We start from the raw sequence: 24,304 nt of genomic DNA, 5'->3' as shown, positions 1-24,304 counted from the left end.
TGTTCTTTGGACACTTCCCATGATAGGGAATCTCACTACTCTGGGAGATCTTCATTTCCACTTCAAAGAGCCCTGGTGGTTTAAAATTTACCTATTCACTTTAAATCTGTCTCTTTCTAATTTGCACAGTATGGTCCTAATTTCTTCAGATGGAGAATCAAAGAACATATCTAATCTCACTTCCATGTGAAAACCCCATAAATGTTCAGCAGTGGCTGTACAGAAAGCATTTGGAAGAGACCCTTGCATGTAATGACCACTCAATAAATGCAAGCTATTATTACTTTTACCATCAAAACCCTAAAAACGCTTTTTCCTCAGACTTTTCCATACCTAGTTTCTTCAAGAGCCCCTTATTTAGAATGCTTTAAAAACTCCTCTCAGTCTCAACATGGTCAAGACACCCAAATTTTTTTCAGAGATTGAGAACCTGACTTAAAATGATAGGATGCTATGATTCTAGCTACATCTTTATTTCTTCACCATTTTCTTGTTTGTTTGTTTACAAAGACAGTTTAGTTCAACTCAATAAGACAAATATTGGGTGCTCGTGTGACACAATACAATCTGAAATCTTCCTAGCAGGGGACTCTGAAAGAAGAGAAAATCATTATGTAGGTTTTCCTTTGCTCTTTCATAATTATTATTTATCTAACTATTTACCCACTACTGATATATATTAAGATCTTTTCTTATCCTTAGTCTTAATCAGTTCTGTTACCAACTGGTAGTGTTCATTGGCTTTGTTTAAGAAAGTTGACTATAAGATTTATATTAATATTATATTATAAATATTTATAAAATGCAAATTTTAGGTTTTTTAATTGGCTGAATCCCATTATAACCGAACTCTATTAATATATATATACATATATATATAATTATTATTATTATAATATATACATCAGGTTTTGTTCTAACAATCCCCTAAGATTCTAAGAATCTGAGAATCTTCAGTACAATAAAATGTCAGTATAAAGAGAGAACTGGAGGAGTCCTGGGAAGTATTTTAAAGGATGTTTACTGTCAAACATGAGTACAGCATAGGCTCTCTGCTTTCACTTGAAGCAAATGAATTCTTGAGCTCTAGATATTTAACTTGGGCTTCATTATCATTATCATTATTATTTTCAAACTGTATTTATTAGGGTGATTTCCAATGAAAGATAATAGTGAAAAGGTTTTTCTATTCAACTGTCCTCTATAAAACTAACTACTCCTGGGTACCTGGGTGACTCTATCCGTTGAGTGGCCCACTTGGGCTGGGTCATGATCTCACTGTTTGTGAGTTTGAGCCTTCAGATCCTCTGCCCCCCACCTCTCTCTGCCCCTCCCCCACTCTCTCTCTCTCTCTCAAAAATAAACAAACACGAAAAAAACAAAAACTAACCACTCCTGCCCTAAAACAGAACAATGAAAAACAGAGAATAAAACTCCACCTTTAATGAAGCTGTCCAAACAAGTAAATTTTGTACTGAAGGTGGTGAGAGGATGACAAGAACAATCCTATGTCTCCATTGCTAACTTAAACGAGGAGGCCATTAGATGGAGGTGACTCTAATGCCATGGTGGCAAATGCCTCCAAGTTTGGAAATGGAAACGTAAGGACAACCAACTGCAAAACAGCCAACTAGGTTTTAAGCTATAGTCAATCAGTCATTTCCTTTCTTTGCTTCCACACCTTCTCACTATAAGTAGTTCTGCTAGCTCCTCTCAGAGAAGCACTTCTAACTACTTCTGGTTCGGGCCGCCCAATTCAAATAAATTTTTGCTAAAATAAATTATTATAAGTTTTAATATGCCTCAGTTTATCTTTTAACACTGTAGTCCAGAGTAGAGTTGTATGAAAGTCTGTGAAATGCTGTACCTTGAAATAGAGAATATAGCTTCTTTTTAAATACCTATGGATTTTCAAAAAAATGAATTAAATCTTATATGACCACAAAAACCTAAATTCATTCCAAAATTTATTTTTTTCAATATATGAAGTTTATTGTCATATTGGTTTCCATACAACACCCAGTGCTCATCCCAAAAGGTGCCCTCCTCAATACCCATCACCCACCTGCTCCTCCCTCCCACCCCCCATCAGCCCTCAGTTTGTTCTCAGTTTTTAAGAGTCTCTTATGCTTTGGCTCTCTTCCACTCTGACCTCTTTTTTTTTTTTTCCTTCCCCTCTCCCATGGGTTTCTGTTAAGTTTCTCAGGAGCCACATAAGAGTGAAAACATATGGTATCTGTCTTTCTCTGTATGGCTTATTTCACTTAGCATCACACTCTCCAGTTCCATCCACGTTGCTACAAAGGCCATATTTCATTCTTTCTCATTGCCACGTAGTATTCCATTATGTATATAAACCACAATTTCTTTATCCATTCATCAGTTGATGGACATTTAGGCTCTTTCCATAATTTGGCTATTGTTGAGAGTGCTGCTATAAACATTGGGGTACAAGTGCCCCTATGCATCAGTACTCCTGTATCCCTTGGGTAAAGTCCTAGCAGTCATTCCAAAATTTATAAATAGTGTGGGTCATTTTCTCTCATTCAATATAATACTACTAGTAGTATGGAGAAAATATTTTTTTTAATCCTCCCACCTGGCAATTAAAATAAAAACCTTTCAAATAACTTTGGATATAAATGAAAAACAGCCAAATTGCATATAAATTTTTAAATGATGATAATGAAAGTAATATGAACCCTTACATTCTCCCTCATCTCCCCTCCTGTGTTGCTCATACCATGTAAATCTGCCAGTTCTTTGAGGAGGCATCAAAGAAGACTCTAGTATCCACCATAGCCAGGGAACACCCAAGGAAACAAAACCCAAAACTGAAAGTTATTCATTTCCAAGCAACAGATAAATCCTATTGCGATTAGTAGGGTTTGCCAGTGAAATTGGAATGAGAGTTTAATGTGATGGTCATTCAATGAAATAAACATATCTAAACAGTTGGAAATGAAGAAACAAGATTAATTTGAGCTCAAAAGAGAAGATGCTACTTTACTCCAGAATTATTCTCCATACACAGCAGTATATTCACAATGGGAAAATACCATCTGGTTCCAGCACATAACAGACTAATACTTCTGTTCTCACTTCAAATCAGAATCTATGCGATTTAGCTATTTAGCTGTAACAAAGTATAGATTTTAAAAAATAATTGTATATATTAATATATATATTGTATATATATTTTCAAGCATTCACATTGTGAACCAAACACAAATAGAATTAATAATTATGTAATCTAAGAAGTTAAAAATAAAAATAGTGGTTTCTTGCATTTTTTTTTAATATTTATTTTTGAGAGAGAGAGAGACAGCATGCGAGCAGGGGCAGAGCAGAGAGAGGGAGACACAGAATCCAAAGCAGGCTCCAGGCTCTGAGCTGTCAGCACAGAGCCTGACACGGGGCTCGAACCCACGGACCACGAGACTGTGACCTGAGCTGAAGTTGGAAGCTTAACTGACTGAGCCACCCAGGCGCCCCCAAAATAGTTTTTAAATTTAATGAGTTAAAAGAAGAAAAACAGTGGATTAGAAAATAAATTCAGAAGCTGGTGCTTTAAATAAAGCAATAAAATGATCATCTACTACCATCTAATCAAGCAAGTAGAGTGCCAAAATAAAAAAATATATATTCGAAATGGAACTTAGAAGGAGAGTAATAGCTAAGATCCAGGAAAATCATAAAAAAAATATTGGAGAATGATTTGCTCAACTCTATGCAAATATATTTGAAAACCCAAATGAAATAATTTTTTTCCTTTTATTTCTATACCCTGATCCTATTTCCCTTACCCCTTAGGGATCCAATGTATTATTGTGTTTACTATTTACATTTTTGTTTCAGTGTCTCCTTATAAAATGTGACTCAATGTTTTATGTGCATTTATTTCCAACAAATGTAAATACTATCGTACCTACATTTCCCTACTGGCTTTTTTTAAACACTGAAGTTTCTAAGACTCATTCTAAAACTCATTTCTAAGTACTGGTGTGTGTGACTCACCAGTACTTTTCACAGCTGCCTATGTTCATCAACCACATTTAGCTATTCTCTCTTCCAGTTATGGGCACTATAACCTCAACTCACCACTCACACAGCCGAGACTATGACAAACACACTGGTACATGTCCACCTTTGTGTATGTATTAAACCTTCATATAAATATCAGGTTATAGATTTGAGTTTCCTTAATCTCCCCAGAAAAGTGCTTTCTCAGAAAGACTGCATCACACCATAATTGTAACCAGCAATGCAGAAAGTTTCTATATTTCCATATCCCTGCTAAACTTTGGCATCATTCAGCTTTCTTATTTTTGTCAATTCAATAGGTGCAAAATATTTGATCATTGCTTTAATTTGCATTTCTCTATGGTTTATATTTCTTCATATGTTTCTTGGCTTTTAGGATTTCCTTTTCAATAAACTGTCTGTTCATACCATTTTCCAGTTTTTACATTGGGATGGTTGTCCTCTGAATGTTTATTTAGAGCTATTTCTTTTCTTTTCTTTTCTTTTCTTTTTTTCTCTTCTCTTGTCTTCTTTTATTGTTGTAAGAACACTTAACATGAGATCTACTCTCTTAATTTGTTCAAGTGTCCTATACAGTACTGTCAGTCATTTTGAAGAGATATTTGCATGTCTTTGTTCATTGAAGCCCTATTCGTGACAGCTAAGATGTGGAAACAACCTAAATGTGCATTTGTAGATGAGTAGATAAAGAAAATGTGATCTATACATACAAGAGGATATTATTCAACCTTTAAAAAAGAAGGAAATTCTCCAATATGTGACAATACAAATGAATCTTAAGGATATTATGCTAAGTGAAATAAGCCAGTTACAGATGAAGCTATTATTTTTTTTAAATTTTTATTTTAGAAAGAGAGAGAGAGCAAGCAAGGTAGAGGTGCAGGGGGAGAGGCAGGGAGAGAGAGAGAGAGAGAGAGAGAGAGAGGATCTTTTTTTTTTTTTTTTTTTTAATTTTGAGAGACAGAGCACATGTGAGTGGGGGAGAGGGACAGAGGAAGAAAGAGAGAATCTTAAGCAGTCTCCATGCTCAGAGCTCAGAGCAAGGCCTGATGTGGGGCTCAATTTCACAATTCCTGAGATCGCGACCTGAGTCAAAATCAAGAGTCAGACCGTAACCGACTGAGCCACCCAGGTGCCCTGACAGAGAGAGAGAGACAGAAAGACAGAAACATGGGGATCCATCCCACAACCCTGAGATCATGACCTGAATCGAAACCAAGAGTTAGACACTCAATTGGCTGAGCCAGCTATCCAGGAACCCTGAAGCTATTACTGTTAATACACATTAATCATCTTTTGTTTTTCTTTGGTTTTAGGAATCATAAAAATATTCTTTCCTTTTGTTATCTCTCTACCAACCTTGTCCACGGTTTTGGTTTTTAGCAGAAATATTTGATTCTTAATTTTGATGTAAAAAGCTTCATCAATATTTTTCCTTTTTGATTTCTATGTTTTCAGTTTTAATTAGTAGACCTTCACTTCTCTGGATTACAAAAGATCTTAATAGTTTGCCTTTTACATTTAAGTCTCTCATTCATCCAAAATCACCTTCATACATGGTACATGGTTAGGGTCCATTTTTATTTTTCTCCATAAAGGAAGCCATCACCTACTCTATAGTTTCATGGTGATATGTTTGTAATATATGTTGTCAGAAATGCACAGGCCTGTCTCTGAACTCACTGTTCTGTTGCATTGTTAGTTCATGTGTTCTTGTACTAATATCATGCCACCTTTAGAACAAGGGCTTCATTGCATGTATTATTTTGCTCTTATAACACTAATTTGGCTATTAATGAACTTCTATTCTTCCACATAAATTTTAAGTTGTTTATTGAGTTCTTCAAAAAAAGTCAACTAGATTTTTGATTGGAAATGCTTTGAATATGCAGATAAATTTAGAAATAATTCCTATCACTGTAATACTAAGTTCACATTATCCAGAATCATGGAATATCTTTTCATTTATTTAAGTCATCTTCTTGGACCTTTTGTTAAAGTTTTAAGGTTTTTCCCAAGTAGGGCTTGAGTGTTCATGGTTAAATTAATTCTTCAGACATTTCATGATTTTTACTGCTTCAAGGGCTGAAATTATGAAAATAAGTATTTTATTACATTTTCTAGTTGGTTATTGCTGCTACTGATTTTTAAAAATTGATCTTTTGCCCAACAAATAAATTCTCTTTTTAGTTGTAATAATTTGTCTGTAAGTTCTTTTGTTTCCTAGGTTTATGATCATTATCATTTGCACATAATGCTAGTTTTCTTTCTTAACTTTCATCCCTTCCAAACTCGTTTGTATTTTTTTTCCTCATAACATTGGTTAGGACCCCCATCAATATGTGCAACAGTAATGGTAATAGTGGGTATACTTGTTCTGTTCTTATTGGGAGATAATTATCCATGCATATCTCATATTTCTACATGTATTACAAACAGAGAACTGTCTTTCTAGATTCTCTTTTCAGTGATGTGTTTCCAAAGTAAAAGGCAGGTTTGCTTACAGCCTTGGAAGAAAAAATAGTGTCTCCTTCAAGAGTGAAGGGCAGGTATGCTTACTGCTCATGACAAACTATTTGTATTCCCTAAGCTAGTTAAGGGTTTCTCTCCTGCAAACCAATCTCCAATGTGTGTACAGGTGGTCATCTGGCCTTCTGCGTGTTACCCAGTGGAAAGTTGGGCTTGGGAAATTGGCACAATACCGATATTCTATTGCTATTGCTGTAGTAAAATTCTTTATTCCTGAACCAGAAATCCCCTGTATTTTGTCATGAAACTGCAGCAAGCGAACTTATTAGCTTGCAAGTAGGGTAAAATCTACAAGCATTTGCTTGTAATAACTCTGAGCTGACAACAACACAAATGTCCATCTTTGGTGGAATTGATAAATTGTGGAATATTCATAAATTTGGAATTTATATACCAAAGAGAAAGAAATACTATATTAAAAAACATGGATGAATCTCACAAACATCATGCTGAGCAAATGAAGGTAGACACACAAGAGTGCATACTTTACATTTCCAAGGAAAACTAGTTTATAATTACAGACGAAAAGTCAGGACATTGGTTACTCTTGGGGTTGGGGAGAATGGTAACTGGAAGGGGCACAGAGGGCTTCTGACATTTTGGCAAAGTATTTCTTCACCTAAGTACTATTTACACAGGTGAGCTCACTTTGTGAAAATTTATTGATTTGTACATTTATCACTTGCACATTTTTCTTATGCATATTATAGTCCAATGGAATTTATGTAAAAATATTATTTCATTGGAAATAAATCAACAGAAAATAATCTGTGAATGGAGAATTAGAAATAGGCATTATTTCGATGGGAAATTATTATACGTATATGCTAAAGGTGTCATATCAAATCAGTTGTGAAAAGATAGGTTATATAAAATATGTTGGAGCAACTGGATAGATACCTGAGAAATAAAAACCAAGCAAAATCCTTTTCTAAATTCTCTTCTAAATTCTCATACCAAATATATTCAACAAGTAAAAATGTAAATGCAAAAAGTGCTTCCATATTAGTACAAAAAAATGACAGAATTTACTGTATGCTTTTGATGTGAAGTATTTTGTGTGACACAAATGAAAATATTCATAATTTGCCTTAAAAGTAAAAACTTCTTGGGGTGCTTGAGTGGCTCAGTCAGTTGACTGTCTGACTTTGGCTCAGGTCATGATCTCGTGGTTTGTGGGATGGAGCCCTGTGTCGGACTCTGTGCTGACAGTGTGGAGTCTGCTTGGGATTCTTTCCCTCTCTCTCTCTCTCTCTCTCTCTCTCTCTCTCCTTTTGCCTGTTCATGCTGTGTCTCTGTCAAAAATAAACAAACATTTTAAAAAAAGTAAAAACTTCTTAAAAAAAACATAAGTAGATTAACAAGTGCCCTTGAGATACTATTTCTTAGATCCTGCTTGTCCCCACTCATGAAGATTTTGAGGATCTCGAAGTTGTTCAGTGACCAAATTTATTTTGAACAAAAGGGGAGTATGACAACGTTGAACTTTATCTGAGCCATTGGCTCCAAAAGAACAGTAATGGTTGAGAGATTCCCACCCTTTATGTTCTGGAAAACACTAAATAGAAAGGACAACCATGTTCTGGCATTTTTCCAGATAAGACCCACCTCCAACTTTATCGGTAGTTCCTTTGTTCACTTGCCTCTATACAACCCAGGCCCCCCTTTTTCTTTGAGTGGTTTCCCATTAATGAATGCTCTCTCAAGTGCAATAGCCTAAATAAAATATAATCTTTTTAAAAAATAAAAATTAATCATAAACAAGATCAAAATGTCTTGAATTAACTGACAAATTCAGAATAAATATCTGAACATATAAACTTTTTCCCTTCACACACAACAGGCACTTATAAATCCATATTTTTTAACCTGGTAGACTGATGAAAAATTAAAAATTTTCAAAATGTTTAGTACTCGTGAAAATGTGAGAAAAACAGGCAGTCTTAATAATGTTTGAGTTTATGCTATTGCTATTGGTGCAACTTGTTGGTAGGCACATAGTCAAATCTGTCAAAATTTAAAGTGACTTTGGCGCAGCAATTCTAATATATGGACTTTACCTTGGATATGTACTTATAAAAAAATGCTTTGATATATGTACAAGGATGCTCATTCAATATTACTTTTCAGAGCAAAACAATCAGAAAAAAAACCCTTACAACTTTTTAAAATTTTTTAAAATGTTTATTTATTTTTGAGAGAGAGAGAGAAACAGAGTGCAAGTGGGGGTAGGGCAGAGAGAGAGGGAGATGCAGAATCCAAAGCGGCTCCAGGCTCTGAGATGTCAGCACAGAGCCCAACTCAAGGCTTGAACTGAGACTAAGTCAGATGCTTAACCAACTGAGCCACCCAGGTGCCCCTTACAACTTTTTGTTTAAGTAACTAATTAAATAAAGTATAATTCATTCACATAGTCAAATACAAAACAGCTATATAATAGGAATGAAATGCTGATATGAAGTGATCTCCATTGTAGTCTGATCCATAAAAAAAACACAAAAGATGTAAGTATGATCACATATGTATATAGATTCCATTTGTATGTACACATGAAACTGATAATAGGAATTAACTTCTGCATAGCGAGAGCATTGTTTTGTTTTATTTGGGGGTTTTGTTGTCATCACTTTGTATCTATATTTAACCCATTTTCGAGTCTCACTTAATGGTTTTCATCTCAAATCCTTTCTAGAACAGGAGCAGCTAGGTGGCTCAGTCAATTAAGCATCTGACTTTGGCGCAGGTCATGCTCTTGCGGTTTGTGAGTTTGACCCACGCTAGGCTCTGTGCTGACAGTGCAGAGCCTGCTTTGGATTCTCTGCCTTCCTTCCCTGCTCACATTCTCTCTCTCAAAAATAAATAAACATTAAAAAAATCCTTCCTGGACAAATCAATTTTAAAATATACAATCCGTGTTTATCAGTTTGTATCTCTTACCCCTGACCTTGCTAGGCGGGCCATATTCCTCCAACCCCAATACTTGCCACCACCAGTACCAAAATGTATCAGCCTAGATACCACAGGTCTACTATAATTCTCCCCCCCACACACTCCTTTTCTCTTCCTTCTTTTCATTGCACATTTTAATTTGAGCGTCAAATGAGAAATGGCATAATGTGTACAGTGACTTTGTGGTTCTGATTATGTATTGGACATGGAAGGAAAGGAAGGAGATAACTGTTTCCTCATCATAACTGTTTCCCCTTTATTGTTATCTACCAGAGAACCCAGGCTGATGATGTTTTGAAGATAACTGTCAGTTATGAAGATAAGCATACCAGAAACTCACCATTATTTATTCTAAGCTGTTATGATGCTTTTCATCTGAGCTCTTAAAGTTCTTGAGGATAGATATTATTATCCTGTCTATGAAGATAGAGGAGCTGAGCTATAGACAAGATTAAGTGGCTTGTTGAAGGATTCAAAGCAAGCCTGATGAGAGTTAGAAATCACATCCAGGTGGAGCGCCTGGGTGGCTCAGTCGGTTGAGCAGTTGAGCCTCTGACTTTGGCTCAGGTCATGATCTCACAGCTAGTGAGCTTGAGCCCTGGGCTGGCCTCTGGCTCACGTGGATCTGGCTTCAGATCCTCTGTCCCCCTCTCTCTCTACCCCTTCCCCGCTGGTGCTCTCTATCTCAAAAATAAATAAACATGAAAGAAAAAGAAAGAAAGAAAGAAAGAAAGAAAGAAAGAAAGAAAGAAAGAAAGAAAGAAAGAAAGAAAGAAAGAAAGAAAGAAAGAAAGAAAGAAAGAAAGAAAGAAAGAAAGAAAGAAAGAAAGAAAGAAAGAAAGAAAGAAAGAAAGGGGAAGGAAGGAAAGAAGGAAGGAAAGAAGGAAGGAAGGAAGGAAGGAAGGAAGGAAGGAAGGAAGGAAGGAAGGAAGGAAGAGAAATCACATCTAGGTTTTTGGATTCCAGCTTCTCTACCACAGTGACCAGAGAATTGGTATCACTTTCACCATTATAGGACTATTAGTTCTAAGCCATTACCATGTCTTTCTTTCATTCAAGATTTTATAAGTTCTTCATAAATAAATAAAATTGTCATTCAAACACACCCCAAAACTTGGGGTATTTCTCAGAACAAAATCCAGACACCTTTGCCCTTGTGAATAAGTAACAAATGAGGAAAAGAAGGAAGGTCCATTTTTACTTTAGTCACTGAAATCATAGTATCATCTTGAGCATGTGATTTTGCTTGCATGTTCTAACTTGTCAGCTATAGAGTTTGGATAAAGCTTCACTACTCCTTGGGGAAGTAAGAGCTACTGAGATAATTTCTTTAAAACCCTTGGAGTTCAATGATACTAAATGAAAAGAAACAATGGGTGGCCATCTGCATCATTCTATTTACTGAGTTAGGACCTCAGAAATGTGTGTTGCCTCAGGACATTCTCTTCCCCAGCAATCCCTCTGATTTATTGAAGCTCTCAGGATGTTTGCAAAGGCAAGAAATCTAGAGAATAGGGCAGAAAAATAAAGCACATACAATCTGCTTCTTCTATAAGCCAGGGTTCTGTCTCTGGATTACATGGGTTCAAAAACGAATCCCTTCACTTAACAGCAGTGTGACTTTAGATGGGTTATTTATTCTTGTGCCTCAGTTCCTTTGTCTGGAAAATGGGGCTAAAGCTAATATTTACATCATAGAATTGTGAAATTAGTTAATACATGTAAATAACTTTGAAGACTGTCCAGCACATTATAAGAATTAAATAAATGTTAGACATTGTTATTGATGTTATTGACATTATTATTAATTACATATAAATGTATTTACATATTACTATAAAAATTAATTATATAATACATATTCTTATATATGTTAGAATACATAAGATGTGGATGTGCTGACTCTCACAAATGACCCAAACATTTTATCAATTTGAGATCACTTTGCATTAACATGCTCCTCTTTTAGATAACCCAAGGCTCAACAATTTTTTTTTAAAGGCCAGATAATAAGTATTTTTGGCTTTGCTGATTGCACAGTCTCTGCCACAATTACTCAGGGTTCAGCTCTGTTGTTGTAGCTTGAAAGTAACCATAAAAAGACTTAAATGAGTGGGTGTTGCTATGTTCCCTTAAAAGTGTACTTATAAAGACAGACCATAGTTTGCCAACCTCTAAAATAAACCAAGAAATATTTCTAAGTCATTCCCTTTACTTAATGAAGTAAGGGACCTCAATAAGGAAAGTATACTTCCTGCCAAAAGACAGGAGATAAAACATATTTCCTATTACCATGCCCAGATATCACCTCAAGGCAAGATGATGATGCTCCTATAGGGCAGACTGCTCAGGTAAGAAAGCAAAGCCAGAGCACTGAACACAGAGAAGCCATTCCTAGGGAAATGAGTGGCATTTATCTCACAAAGGACTGGAAAGAGAAACCATCTTTGAGAACATGGTCGATGAAGTCTGGGTACTTAAAGCAAACCTTTAGCATTTATAGATGTAAAGTTTCTGAAAACACTAAGAAAGGCTTTACTTAAGGAAGCAATGTCCCAGCACACGCGGATGGGGGACAGGAATGATGGTGGCAGGGAGGGGAAGGGGCGGTCACATAATAATTGAGGACTAGCATAACATGGACTATGCAAGATGAAAAGAAATCTGGACCAGACTAGAACCAAGAACTAATCTCGTAGCTACTTATGGATTTTCATCAGGTCCCTACTGAAAAGAAACTAAAAATTAGTATCAGAATTCCTTTGTATATCACTTATAGTGATAGTACTTAGCTCAGGATATTGTTCTATCCTTGAAATACTAAAATTGAAACTACTTGTAGTTTAAATGGACCTTGGGAAAATAAGCTACAGGGGTCCCCCTGCATTACCTCATTTCTAATGTAAGGCTTGTTCAATTTGTTGTGCAGAAGGATATTCTAATCCTAAGCATCAAATATTTATTGTATTGAATCCCCTGGATGAAAGGTTAATCAGAGGGGACTTTAAGAGAGAAGATAGTATGAAAAATGACTGGATCATAAGCTTCACAAGGACAGAAAACATAATGTTCTGTTTACCACTAATGCACACTGTCTGACTGACCTTCAGACATTCAAATAGATGTGGAATAAATGAACGAAAGTTTATAGTTTACCACTGTGTTTAGAGTAGTCAAATATTATTTATATTTTTATCTACAGAGTGCACTGTTATTTTCAGTCCATTCAATAGCTTCACACGGTTTTACATAAAAACTCTCCTCCAGATACCACCTTTATCATATAGCTAGGTGGACCTTACGTAACTATCCTAGTCAAGGTCCTTGCCCGAAATGAGTAAAAACTGAGTAAGCAGTGACCCATAATGACAAATCTTATTTCTTTCCGTAGCTAATCTTCATTAATGTATTACATATATTAACTGTATATGTACCTACTTCCAAATTTTGTCTCATCCAGGGAATAGGTTTTAAAAAGTAATGGCATCTCCCATTTGAGAGACCTTTGAAACAATCCCCCAAAATATAGAGGGGCATTTTTGGGTTGAGAGGATATTTAGCAGGTTGCTAAAGATTAAATTCATGAACTTAGTCTTTGACTTTGAGCCATGTTAAATTATGCCCTTATTCATAATTATTAGACTATATTAAACATTGTAGGTTTCTGATAAGATATTGAAAAAGAAGAAAATAAATCACAGCATTTGGGCTCTCCTATGATGCCAAATTGCTAGTCACTTTTTTGGAAAACCATCAGCTAAAGCAGAATATGCATGTATTTTATATACTTTTTATATAATTATATATATATAATAAATTTATATATTTATTACATTTATATAATTTAGATTTTATTTGTATATTATATGTATTGTACATATACTGGATAATTTATGAGGTCTTTCATTTGAGTTTTGCTAATAAGTTAGTAAGAGTTTTAAGCTGGGCCAGTCCTCTAAAATGTTTTGCCTGCATAACACTATATTTCTAGAAACAAAAAAAAAATATTATACCTTCACGATTAAGTTTATTTTATGACGCTTTTTTTTTAATTATCATAAAACAAGGCTAAATGTTTCCATTTGGTCCTGTAGTTACTTTTTTATTGCTAAAGCCCTATATAGCAAAGGATGTTACTTTGCCTTATTCAACAAGAATTTTTTATGCTGTTTTCTACTCTTTCAGGATTTTCAGATATAAATAATACAGACTTTTACAGAAATGAATTGCCTTCAGTGCTTTGCAAAGGTATCATTACATCAAGGACTTCATAAACTAAAAACCTAATGAAATTACTGCCATGTAATTCTCTGCAGGTTGTTTCCTAGGCTGTAATGCTATATTCAGTATACGTTTTAAAGTAACCAAAGCAGCAGTGGACTACTGCTTCACTTCAGCTGGTCTGGTATAATCATAATTTCTATGTAAATCAATATAAATTTATATTATTAAATGATTTGAAGACTGGATTTTAAATAATTGAAGACATAAGGTTTCATTGTGAGACAGAGGAACGAGGCTCACTCACAGGAACTGAGTAAATTTTTTTAAGGCACAAAGAGGTCTCTTGGAAATCTTTCTTCCTAGTCTACTAAAAGTTATACTGGTTATTTGAAAAGCATTTAGAGTGATTTATTTTTTTTTTAAGATCAAGAGGATATTGTAAAGAAAATGAGATTATGGCTCAGATTATGGCTAATTACTACTTTCAAGAAACTCATATATAAAATATATGTGTATAGATATGTAACATATCCATATATATAATATATGTATTATAAAACATACACCTTGGTAAAAGGTTGTTTATAAATTAACATTTTGAAAAATGTTTTTGAAATATAAAACATTGTGAAAAAGAAAACATTTCAAACATTCTTTCTGAGAAACAAATTTATGATAATCAACATCCATTGGAAGTGTTCCCAAGCATGAGGTGCTAAGAGGAAATAACTGGAAAATGTATGTCGGCTGTGATTCAGAATGCAGAGCCAGATTATGATTTTTAAAACTGGCTCTACCACTTACTAACTGTGTGGGGGCAATGGTATACCTAACCGCATTAGGATGAGCTAGGTTACCACCCAGTAAAACTCAACACCAAAAATAAGTGACTTACAAAATAAATTTTACTTCCCATCCATACAAAGCTTATGTAGGTTCACTCAGATCTCCAGGGCAGCCAGGATCCTTCAGTAGGTGCAACATTCCAGGCTGCTTGAATCTTATAGAATCTTCATACTGATAAGGGCCTCCATCCCATCATAGCAGGGCCAGAGCAAGCATGGAGAACCCAAGCATCAGGTCTTACAGGCTTTCCCTTTTCTATTATGACAATATTGATTATTGTGAAGTAGGCAGAGAATTATGATAAAGTTAACCTGATTTTAAAATTGTATCATCTCATTTTAGAACTTGAAAGGGCCTAAAAATACTCCAGACAAGCCCCCTTATTTTACAGATTTGGAAACAGACACAGAAACAGGAGAAAGTATAACAATTTTGCCCAAGATTACACAGCCAGCAATAGCAGAGTCTGAAGTTCAAATACAGATATCCCTTCTAGCTCCCTAATGGCTGCAATTCTACCACAACCTATGGAAGTGTTCCAACCTTTTTGCCTCTTCTGTCATATCCTAAAGACCAGGGCAACAAGGTGCTTAGGTGTCTCTTTTCTAAATTTACATTGAATGGAAAACCCAAAAATGATGTTAATGATAGAGGAAATGTCTCCAGGCCTCCAATGGTATTGCCACAGCTACTCTCAATTTCTACTCTTTGTATTTTAACAGTGTGATACTTATCATCCAACTCAATTGAAAATCCAGGATTAAATTCCATATTGAAAAATAATATTTTTGCTTAGAGGAGGAAAGAATAGGTCTGAGAAAAGAGACAGAAAAACATACCGCAGAACTTTGAAAATGATTTTAAAAAGAAAGTCGTCTTTATCATGTTGTGCTTTCTGAAGCAACACTATTTGAAAATGAATTTATCCTCAGACTCTTCTTTACCCACGCTGTGCTGCAAGGTCTATTACTATCAGTAGGGAGAAATGGAGTGCTGAGCTATAGCTGTAACAGGTGGGTTTTGTTTCCATTTGCTGAGTGAAGGGGAAATAAAACAACATGTCATAAGCAAAGTGCCTACTGTGTTTACTGAAGGGTATGAATGGCAATGACTACCACAATCACTTTCCACATGAGCAGATTCATGTTCAAAATATAGCTTCAGTTACCACGAAAATGAAAGGAATGATCAGAGTTCTATTACCATTTCCATTCACTTAGTTCATTACCATATAACTTTCTACTTTCTCTTCCCTGCTTTCATTCAGACCCCAGCACTGTGAGGAAAGGCACCCTCAGCTCATGAGGCTGAGTTGAGGAGGAATGCTACCCTCAAGCATCCTGGGAAATGCCTGACCAGAAGTGAGACAGTTAGAGACCATGGGAACAAGCCTTAAGTGAAAAACATTATTCACTTGGGACACTTTCTATTGGCTGTTATTGTTAAACTGCTTCTTTTACAAGAGCAAAACTGGGATGCAGCGCCATATACAAGCCAGACTTAAAACAGAGGACCCGGGCTCCAAAAGGCACCAATGGACTGACTGCCTGAGTTGCCTGCCAATATCAACCAATCAAGGTGAGTCTCCTCCAACTGAACAGGACCGGGCCCTTCTTCTTTCCCCTTTTCCTCTTAGCATACTGGACTGGTGGGAACTGGAATGGGAACTTTATATAAGCAGGGCCTCTCCCATGTTGGGAGGCCAGCCTTAACTATTCTCTGCTGGTGATGTGTCACCCTTCAGCTAAAGCTGTAGCCCGAATAAGGCCTTGTTTGTGCCTTTGATTTGTGGGTCTGGTCGTTTCAGTTGTCAGGCTTAAGTACTCGACTCTGGTAACAGAACTACTGTTGCCAGTTACTTCTTTGCTGAGCCACTCATCTTGCAAAGCTGACGATTTTTTAAATGAATCCAGAAGTGCAATTATTATATGTGACACCCTCAATACACCCGTTAAGAATGTTTTTGTGGGGGCAATCTCCTTTTAGACCCTATATAATATCATCTGACTTTAACAACTAGAGAACATTATTTATTCAAATGGCAGCTTGCTTACTGGATGACATTGACAGAAAATAGTTACACACCTGAAGCCCAAAGATTCTGCAAAATTTTGTTTAGTGTAACGAAGACCATAATGACATTCTTATTATTAAGCACAATATATATTTAAAAAACAAAAGCTGGTACATCCTATTCTTTTAAAATGGCATTGAGACTATTCTTTCTCTAAAGCATTATGTATCAGAGAGGTCTAGATAAGAATAGAAGCAATCCTTTAGTGGAGTAGCTTAGACCTCTCAAAGATGATATTTGTCATTCATATCAAGCCTGAGCGAGTATTTTGGCTAGTTTTATATGTCAGAACCAAAACTGAAGGCTTAGCAAGGACACCGTTTCTTGCTTTGAATGAGGCAGGCTAAGAAGATGTACATCATTTTGCTCACACACTGAACTCCCCTCCCTTTTGTTCCTGCTTCTCTCCTGCTTGGAGTTGACTCCTCCTTCCTGCAGCTCTGAGGATCACAGGCTGATTGAAGAACACAGCGGTTCGACGGGGAGCTGTGCTCAGTGTCTGTCTCTCTCTTATTTTCCTTCTCTCTGTCTCTCTCTCCCTCCCTCTCCTTTCCCCACCCCCCACCGTCCCCCCTCCCCCGCTCTGTTTTGCTTGTGTCTTTCTCTGAACCTGCAAAGCTGACACCTACCTGATAATCTCTCTGCCTTTGAATGCAGCTCTGGAACCAAATGCATCGCTTTACTGCTCTTAAAAAGTGAATAGAGTTTGATTACCTCAAGCTACAAGCTGCTTTGCTCCCTAAGAAGGACACAAAAGGAGCCAGACATCATTGTTTTTCAATCTACCTGAGAAGCTTTTTGCATTTATGCCAGAAACTTGATGGTTTCAGGAGGAAGTTTGGGGTTTGTTTTTAATTGGAATGTTGAAAAGTTTTTTACTGATGCTTTTAAATGGAACTCAATTTTTAAATATGGGTTAAGTCAGATCTAAAGGAGACATGCCTGATCATTTTCTGCTGGACTGACGGGGAACTTCTAGAGGGAAATTTGGTAGGAGAAAAAGATCTGATTTGCAACTAACAATCATGCTTTATTTTGAGAATATTTACAGACTCACTGAAAGGGAAATTAAATATTGACCAAAGACAATGTCTGGATTTTCCAGTAACTTATCAACAAATGACTCTACCCTGTGGAAAGAAAATCATAATTCGACGGACCTTTTAAATCTGCCAGGAACTCTGAATATCTATCTGTTTTGCCTGACATGCTTAATGACTCTTGCAGCCCTGGCAGGCAGCATTTATTCACTAGTTTCCCTGCTGAAAACGCACAACAGAACCGTTGTGTCCATGCTTGTGGCTTCCTGGTCTGGGGATGATCTCATGAGTGTCCTGTCGGTGACCATCTTCATGTTTTTGCAGTGGCCAAACCAGGTCCCTGATTACTTCCAGGCTCTGTGCACCACCTCTGCCTTACTATATTTATGCCAGGGCCTCTCGAGCAACTTAAAGGCGACTCTCCTAGTCTCATACAACTTTTACTCCATGCACAGGGCTGTGGGGAGCCAGGCAGCCTCCAGAAGATCCGGCCAGGTGCTCGGCGTGGTGCTGACCGTGTGGGCAGCCAGTCTGCTGCTCTCGGCGCTCCCGCTGTGCGGCTGGGGCACCTTCGTGCGCACGCCGTGGGGCTGTCTGGCGGACTGCTCCAGTTCCTACGTGCTGCTCCTCTTCGCTGTGTACACTTCGGCCTTCGGACTCCTCGCCGGCCTCTCTGTCCCGCTCACTCACCAGTTGCTGTGTTCGGAGGAGCCGCCGAGGCTCCACGCCAACTACCAGGAGATTTCCCGCGGAGCTTCCACTCCTGGGACCCCTCCAAGTCGTGGGGGAGTGCTTTCCTTGTCTCCAGATGATGCTCCCGGCCCTGCGCTGCGCTATTCTGGGGGATGCTCCCCCAGCTCCGACACTGTGTTTGGACCGGGTCCACCAGCGAGGGCACAGCTGGGGCAGGGGCCGGGACACGAGGCTACCGCTGTGGTTGGAGCCTGCAGGCGTGAGAACCGGGGGACTCTCTATGGCACCAGGAGCTTCACCGTGAGCGTAGCGCAGAAGCGCTTCTCTTTGATCCTAGCGCTGACGAAAGTCATCCTTTGGCTGCCCATGATGGTAAAAGTGCAGTTTCTCACGTGCGCGGGTGTGTGTACCAGACAGTATGAGTGCGTGTTGGGAATAGCGTCCCCGGTTGAGAGAGTCCCCAAGAGACGCACAGTTAAGTCCGCTTCCAAATGTGTCTGCTGGGTTTAGACTCGCACTTGGGGGAAGGCAGCTCACCGGTAGAGCTTGTAGACTTCGAAGCCTTTGCTACTAAGTGCTTCTCCTTTCAAAATTGGGGAGGGGGACAGGGAGCACTTTTGGGCGCGGGGGACAGTTTTCCTAGATCTAACGTGACCAAGGGTGTTGTTCTCTTCTCCTGTAGCAATATCTGGGGATATTCAGAAAAGAAGGGAGGTAGTAAAAGGGTTTTCTTTCCAGCCAACCCTCTGTCATCCCTTTCTCTCCAATCCATTTCTGCCTAGTAAGGACACCGCCCATCCTCAGCAGGGAGACAGATTGGAGAGTTGCAATCAGAAGTAGAGAGGGAAGAGAGCAGACCAAATAGGCCTTTTTTTTTTTAATATGAAATTTATTGTCAAATTGGTTTCCATACAACACCCAGTGCTCATCCCAACAGGTGCCCTCCTCAATGCCCATCACCCACTTTCCCCTCCCTCCCATCCCCCATCAACCCTCAGTTTATTCTTAGTTTTTAAGAGTCTCTTATGGAGGAGGCAAACAGGCTTTTTTGTTCAAGCCTTCAGAAAGAACCCAGTTTTGACCCAGGAAGGTGGCGTCCTGCTGTGACAAGCAGTCTGGGGAGTGGGGTGAAGTGAGGGTCCAGGGATGTGACAAAGGCCATCTGGAGTACCAGATGCAGGTTTTCAGGATGCCTGCCTGTTTTCCCAGTAGCGTCCCCACTATTGTAAATTGTGCTTCTCTGGAGGAGACCTGAGGTGGCAGGGGCACAGACCAGGCACCCAGGAGTGGAAACCACCCAAAGCCCTGTGGTCTAAATCAGGGGGCCTCATTCATCCCAAGAGATCCCAGTGGTCCATCACCAAAACTGAGCTTCTGACTCTCAGGCAGGAAAGGAGCCTGGAGAAGGGTGCTGGGGCAGGCAGCATGCTTGGGGGAAAGGCCTGGCAAAGTGGAAAATTGTATCCTGGGATAGGTCTGAAGCTCTTTGCCTTTGCAGATCCACATGATGGTCCAGCATGTGGTAGGGTTTCAGAGCCCTCCCTTCGAGACACTCAGCTTTCTGCTAACCCTGCTGGCCACCACTGTAACCCCAGTGTTTGTCTTGTCCAAACGCTGGACCCATCTGCCCTGTGGCTGCATCATCAACTGTAAGCAGAACGCATATACAGTGACATCTGATGGGGAAAAAAGTAAGTCCTTGACAGTGTGGGGTTGGGGGCAATAAGCATACAAACACAGAAAAGTGGTCTATTGAGAAGTTGCCTGAGTAGGGAATGACGAATCCAAGCATAAATGTAAATAAAGAGAGGAAATTATAATGTGAAACAATTCTTAGCACAGTGTTGGGATAAGTTTTAAAGGAGCCAGGTTTAAAACAACTCTGTGACGTGTTTGTACATTGAATAATTATTTTAGGGAAGAAAGGAACAGACAGAATTCATTCAACACAGCATGAAGTCTAAAAGGCCCTTAGATGTTATATCCACTGTAGTTCTTAGACCAGAGTAGAAAATAAATTCCCTTCCCAAGTCTACATATGAGAAACCTGTATCTGAAAAGAGATTAACTCTTGGAAGAGTTTAAAAACACATTATATTATAGTCCATTATTATGTAATGGAACAGGAAAGAAAAGTATTTTTATTATTTTGCTTCTTGTATTCATTCTTATGGGGTTTTAAGAAGTTTTCAGAGTAGCGTGTCTGAAAACAAAATTTAAGGGGCTCCTGTCTGGTTCAGTCAGGGGAGCATGTGACTCTTGAAATCAGTTTTGAGATTGAGCCCCACATGGGGTGTAGAGATTACTTAAAAATAAAATCTTAAAAAAAAAAAACCCACAAATTTGAAGTATATGCCTCTGTTTTCAGAAAACACAAAAAACTCTCAGGTCAAGAAGGGACAAGGGTGGCAGAGTTTGTCCGTGTATGGTCATGTATGAATAGAGCCATGCTAGTTACACTAAACAAACAAATAACAATAACAACAAAAAACAATGTTCTAAAGAGTATACCTAGAATGGGAGTGGGGTCAACTATAACACTCACTAGAGTATAATTGTTCCCATACTGAGACAGGAAAAGTTGAGGAATGACCTTCACATTTTGACTCTACCAGGAAGGAAAGGGTACATTCCAGACAAAAAATAGGATGTTCTACCATTTAATAAATCTAAAAATGTATTAGTGTATGCTGAATTAACTGTTCCATTAATTGTCCTTTGCTCAGAATAAGCAAGTAGAAAAAACTTTAATGGAAAAAAAAGTAAGTAAAAATAGTTCATTTCAGACTATTTCAGAGGTAAAAAAAAACCTGGAGAATATTAAAATATATTCTACAATCAATTCTACAACAGTGTTATTTTATAAACATTAATTAATCATGAACTGGTCATTTTCCCTGTATTGATGACATTTAAAATTTATTATGTCTAGGTATTTTTCAAATGATGAGAGGATTTCTTTACTTTTAAGGATGCCATAAAGTTTTATTGTTAGTAGATGCCAAATTTATCTATGTGTTTAAAACAAAATAACCATGGAACTTCCATAACAATTCTGTGCTTCTGGAGATTACTATCCAGAGCAACAGTGACACAGAAAATTAATAATAAGTACTCTGAGCCACCAAGAACATATATAAAATTCATTTATAAGACTGGAAGTTCTAGCATTCTATCAAATGTTAACCTTTTGCCACTAAATTAATGAGCCAGCATTGTTTTATAGTATTTAAGGTTATGAGAGAGATAATAAAAGTTGAATGCCAGAGAAAATGAAAAGTCTTAGTAAAGTGATGTAGGGCCGTCATCTTTAAGAAGTAAAGGACACCCATATCAGAGCTGAAAACAAAGCAATGCAACAGACCTATCACTGCAAATGGTCTAGGAATTACAAGAGACTATGGCAGGCTGGAAGAATCAACAATCACATTAATTTCTCATGCTGGAAATTAAAACCACACTTTTCAAGATCAAAATAATATTTTTCCTCTAAAATTACCATCGTTTTTCTTTGTATTTAAATTTTCAGGGAAAAATTCCCTGAAATATTGTAGGCTTATAAAAAGAGGCATGACTTCAAAAATCAAACACTGTGAGAAACATTAGTTTCAAATGCTTGTAGTCCAAATGGCTCCATTCTCTTTATGATCCCAGATTCTGCTGTAGGGAAACTCTGAGAACAAGAATGATGTAATTTCATTGTCTGAGAACCCATCATATACTTTCCTGTTGCTAGGATGACACAAGAACAGAATTTTCAAACCCCAAAGATACTCTTCCTCAGGTAGGCGAGTGCCTAATCAAGTGCCTTGATTCTTTGGGAGTATGGCTCCAGTTTTACATTTAGGCTTTTTCTCCTTAACAAACTAAGATTTTCCTTTTTACATTCTTCATCAGTGAACTCAAAAAGCAAGGACACTTCCTAACTCATATTGACTATAAGTTCATTTTGCAGATGTAAACATCATTCTCTATCTCAGCCTTCATGAATGCAAGTAGAGAGACATGCAATCAAAAAATGAATGTCAGTAATGGGAAATAATTTGCAGATTAACAATTCTCTCTTGTTTCCAACATTAACCTGTATTACTAGTGTCTCAAAACAAAAGTGTTAAAAAAAACAAAGATGATTTTAACAAAGAGGTCTCAGGTGGCAGACATATGGACTGGATATGGCTTTCAGACTCATTTTCTTTGCATGAGATGATGTTTTCTTTTTTAATTAAATAAACAGTTAAAATATTTTCTATAAAATCAGATTTTCAACTTTTACTGTAAGCAAAATCAAAATATCTGCTAAGTGCCATATTACTCTGGAGAATTATTTATTTTTATAAGCTGATATAATTAACTAATAATGTTTGAAATTGCAATAAAGGCAAAAGACTAAAGCTAATTCATGTTTCATCCAGGGCTTAGCTTTTCAGAACAAATACAACATTACACACACACACACACACACACACATTTTTTTGTAAGTATAGAGAGCATAAACTTCAAAAGATCCTGACTGTATTCTGATGATCTTTAAGTTTCTGTTATTAAACTGTTGTCAACTGTTATATTGTTATAACCTATTATCTCCATTCATTACCTCAGTCAGAATTTACCTTAGGTTCTCTCATGGGTCTAATTAGCAGTAAAGCAATTTCACATAAAGGTTAGTAATTCAAATTCTGGAATCAGCTGACTTTAAATTCAAATCTCTTTACCAGGTAGGTAGGTCTCAGGTAGGTCTCCTCTACCAGCCTCAGTTTTTTCAACTGTAAAATAGAACTCATAAGCCTTTTATTATGCAGTGTTGTTGCTGTGTTAAATGACATGACCTGTGGGCATAAATTAGCCCTGGAGTTCTCTGTTTCTCCATGGTGTAAATCACAATCACTCTTCCTTCTCATAGCCTACCTCAGACTGCCTCTTCATGACCTGGAGGCAGATTCTCCATTGACAGTCTGCACACTCCTTCAAAAACATTACTCATTTTTTCTCTACATATTTCATAATTATAATATACAGCTAATCAGATAGATAGCCACAGACACCAGTTTTATTGTGTTATATGATAAAATGGGATTTATGAGTTTTTGTTTGCTTACTGTCCTGGAGTTCACAATTTGTCACTTTGTATCTTTTTTGAGAGAAAATGGAAACCCATCAATAATTAAAATATCCTTTTAGTTCCTCCACTTTCACACTGTTGAACTAAGTTAAAAATCCTAATTTAATTTCACTGAACTATATGACTAGAAAAAGTAAGTAGAACTATACATAAGACAGGATATAAAATATTAATATATGTTTCTACTTTGTATTTTCTTTGGATAGAAATTCTTGTTTGTGTCCTGGCTCAAACAATGAATGTTTTGTCTCAAATAATGAATGATACCTATAAATTCTATTTTCAGTCAGCAGAATAGCCTTGTAAATCTTCAGTTATGGGAAAAATTTTGGTAATAGAATCAGCATATGAATGGCACTAGGATTTATTGTAAAACGAATCAAATTTTATTTGTTGTTCCCACAGAAAATTTATAACTTCGTAGACCTTTCCACCAAGGATAGCTAAATGTCTGGTATATGATACAGAATTATCCAAGTAGAAGAAATACTTTGAAATGAGCCATGTTTTGAAAGATGAATACCAAAACTTTAAATTGCAGTTTGTCTACTATCCTGATGTAACTTCATTCTTAATACATAAAGTAATGATCTAGTATTTAATGACATTCACACATAAAAATTGTATCACTTTCTGCCACATTCTCACTTTTCTACTAAGACTTCATACCATATCCACCAACCAGTAGTACTATATTAACATACTCTTACATTTCTCTTGGTTTAAGCCATAAACTTTTATGCATTCCTACTAAATTCATTTTGTAATTAACCAGGTTTAGAGACA

At 37.1% G+C, this 24,304-nt stretch overlaps 1 protein-coding gene and 1 long non-coding RNA gene across 4 annotated transcripts in view; one reads left to right on the top strand and one right to left on the bottom strand.

The window, feature by feature from the left end:
- The window catches only part of LOC131512050 (uncharacterized), a 349,282-nt gene that overhangs the window by 250,871 nt on the left and 74,107 nt on the right, over positions 1–24,304 (bottom strand). The window lies entirely within an intron of this gene.
- Positions 17,263–24,304, top strand: part of GPR149 (G protein-coupled receptor 149) — a 68,835-nt gene continuing 61,793 nt past the window's right edge. Inside the window, exons 1-2 of the mRNA XM_058730277.1 lie at positions 17,263–18,771; positions 19,898–20,090. Of these exons, the coding sequence (XP_058586260.1) occupies positions 17,755–18,771; positions 19,898–20,090 (1,210 nt within the window). The 5' untranslated portion in view covers positions 17,263–17,754. The remainder of the gene's footprint in view (positions 18,772–19,897; positions 20,091–24,304) is intronic.

The sequence above is a fragment of the Neofelis nebulosa genome, chromosome 5 (genome assembly GCF_028018385.1).
Source record: "Neofelis nebulosa isolate mNeoNeb1 chromosome 5, mNeoNeb1.pri, whole genome shotgun sequence".
NCBI lineage: Eukaryota > Metazoa > Chordata > Mammalia > Carnivora > Felidae > Neofelis > Neofelis nebulosa.
This window is presented reverse-complemented; position numbering and strand designations above follow the sequence as displayed.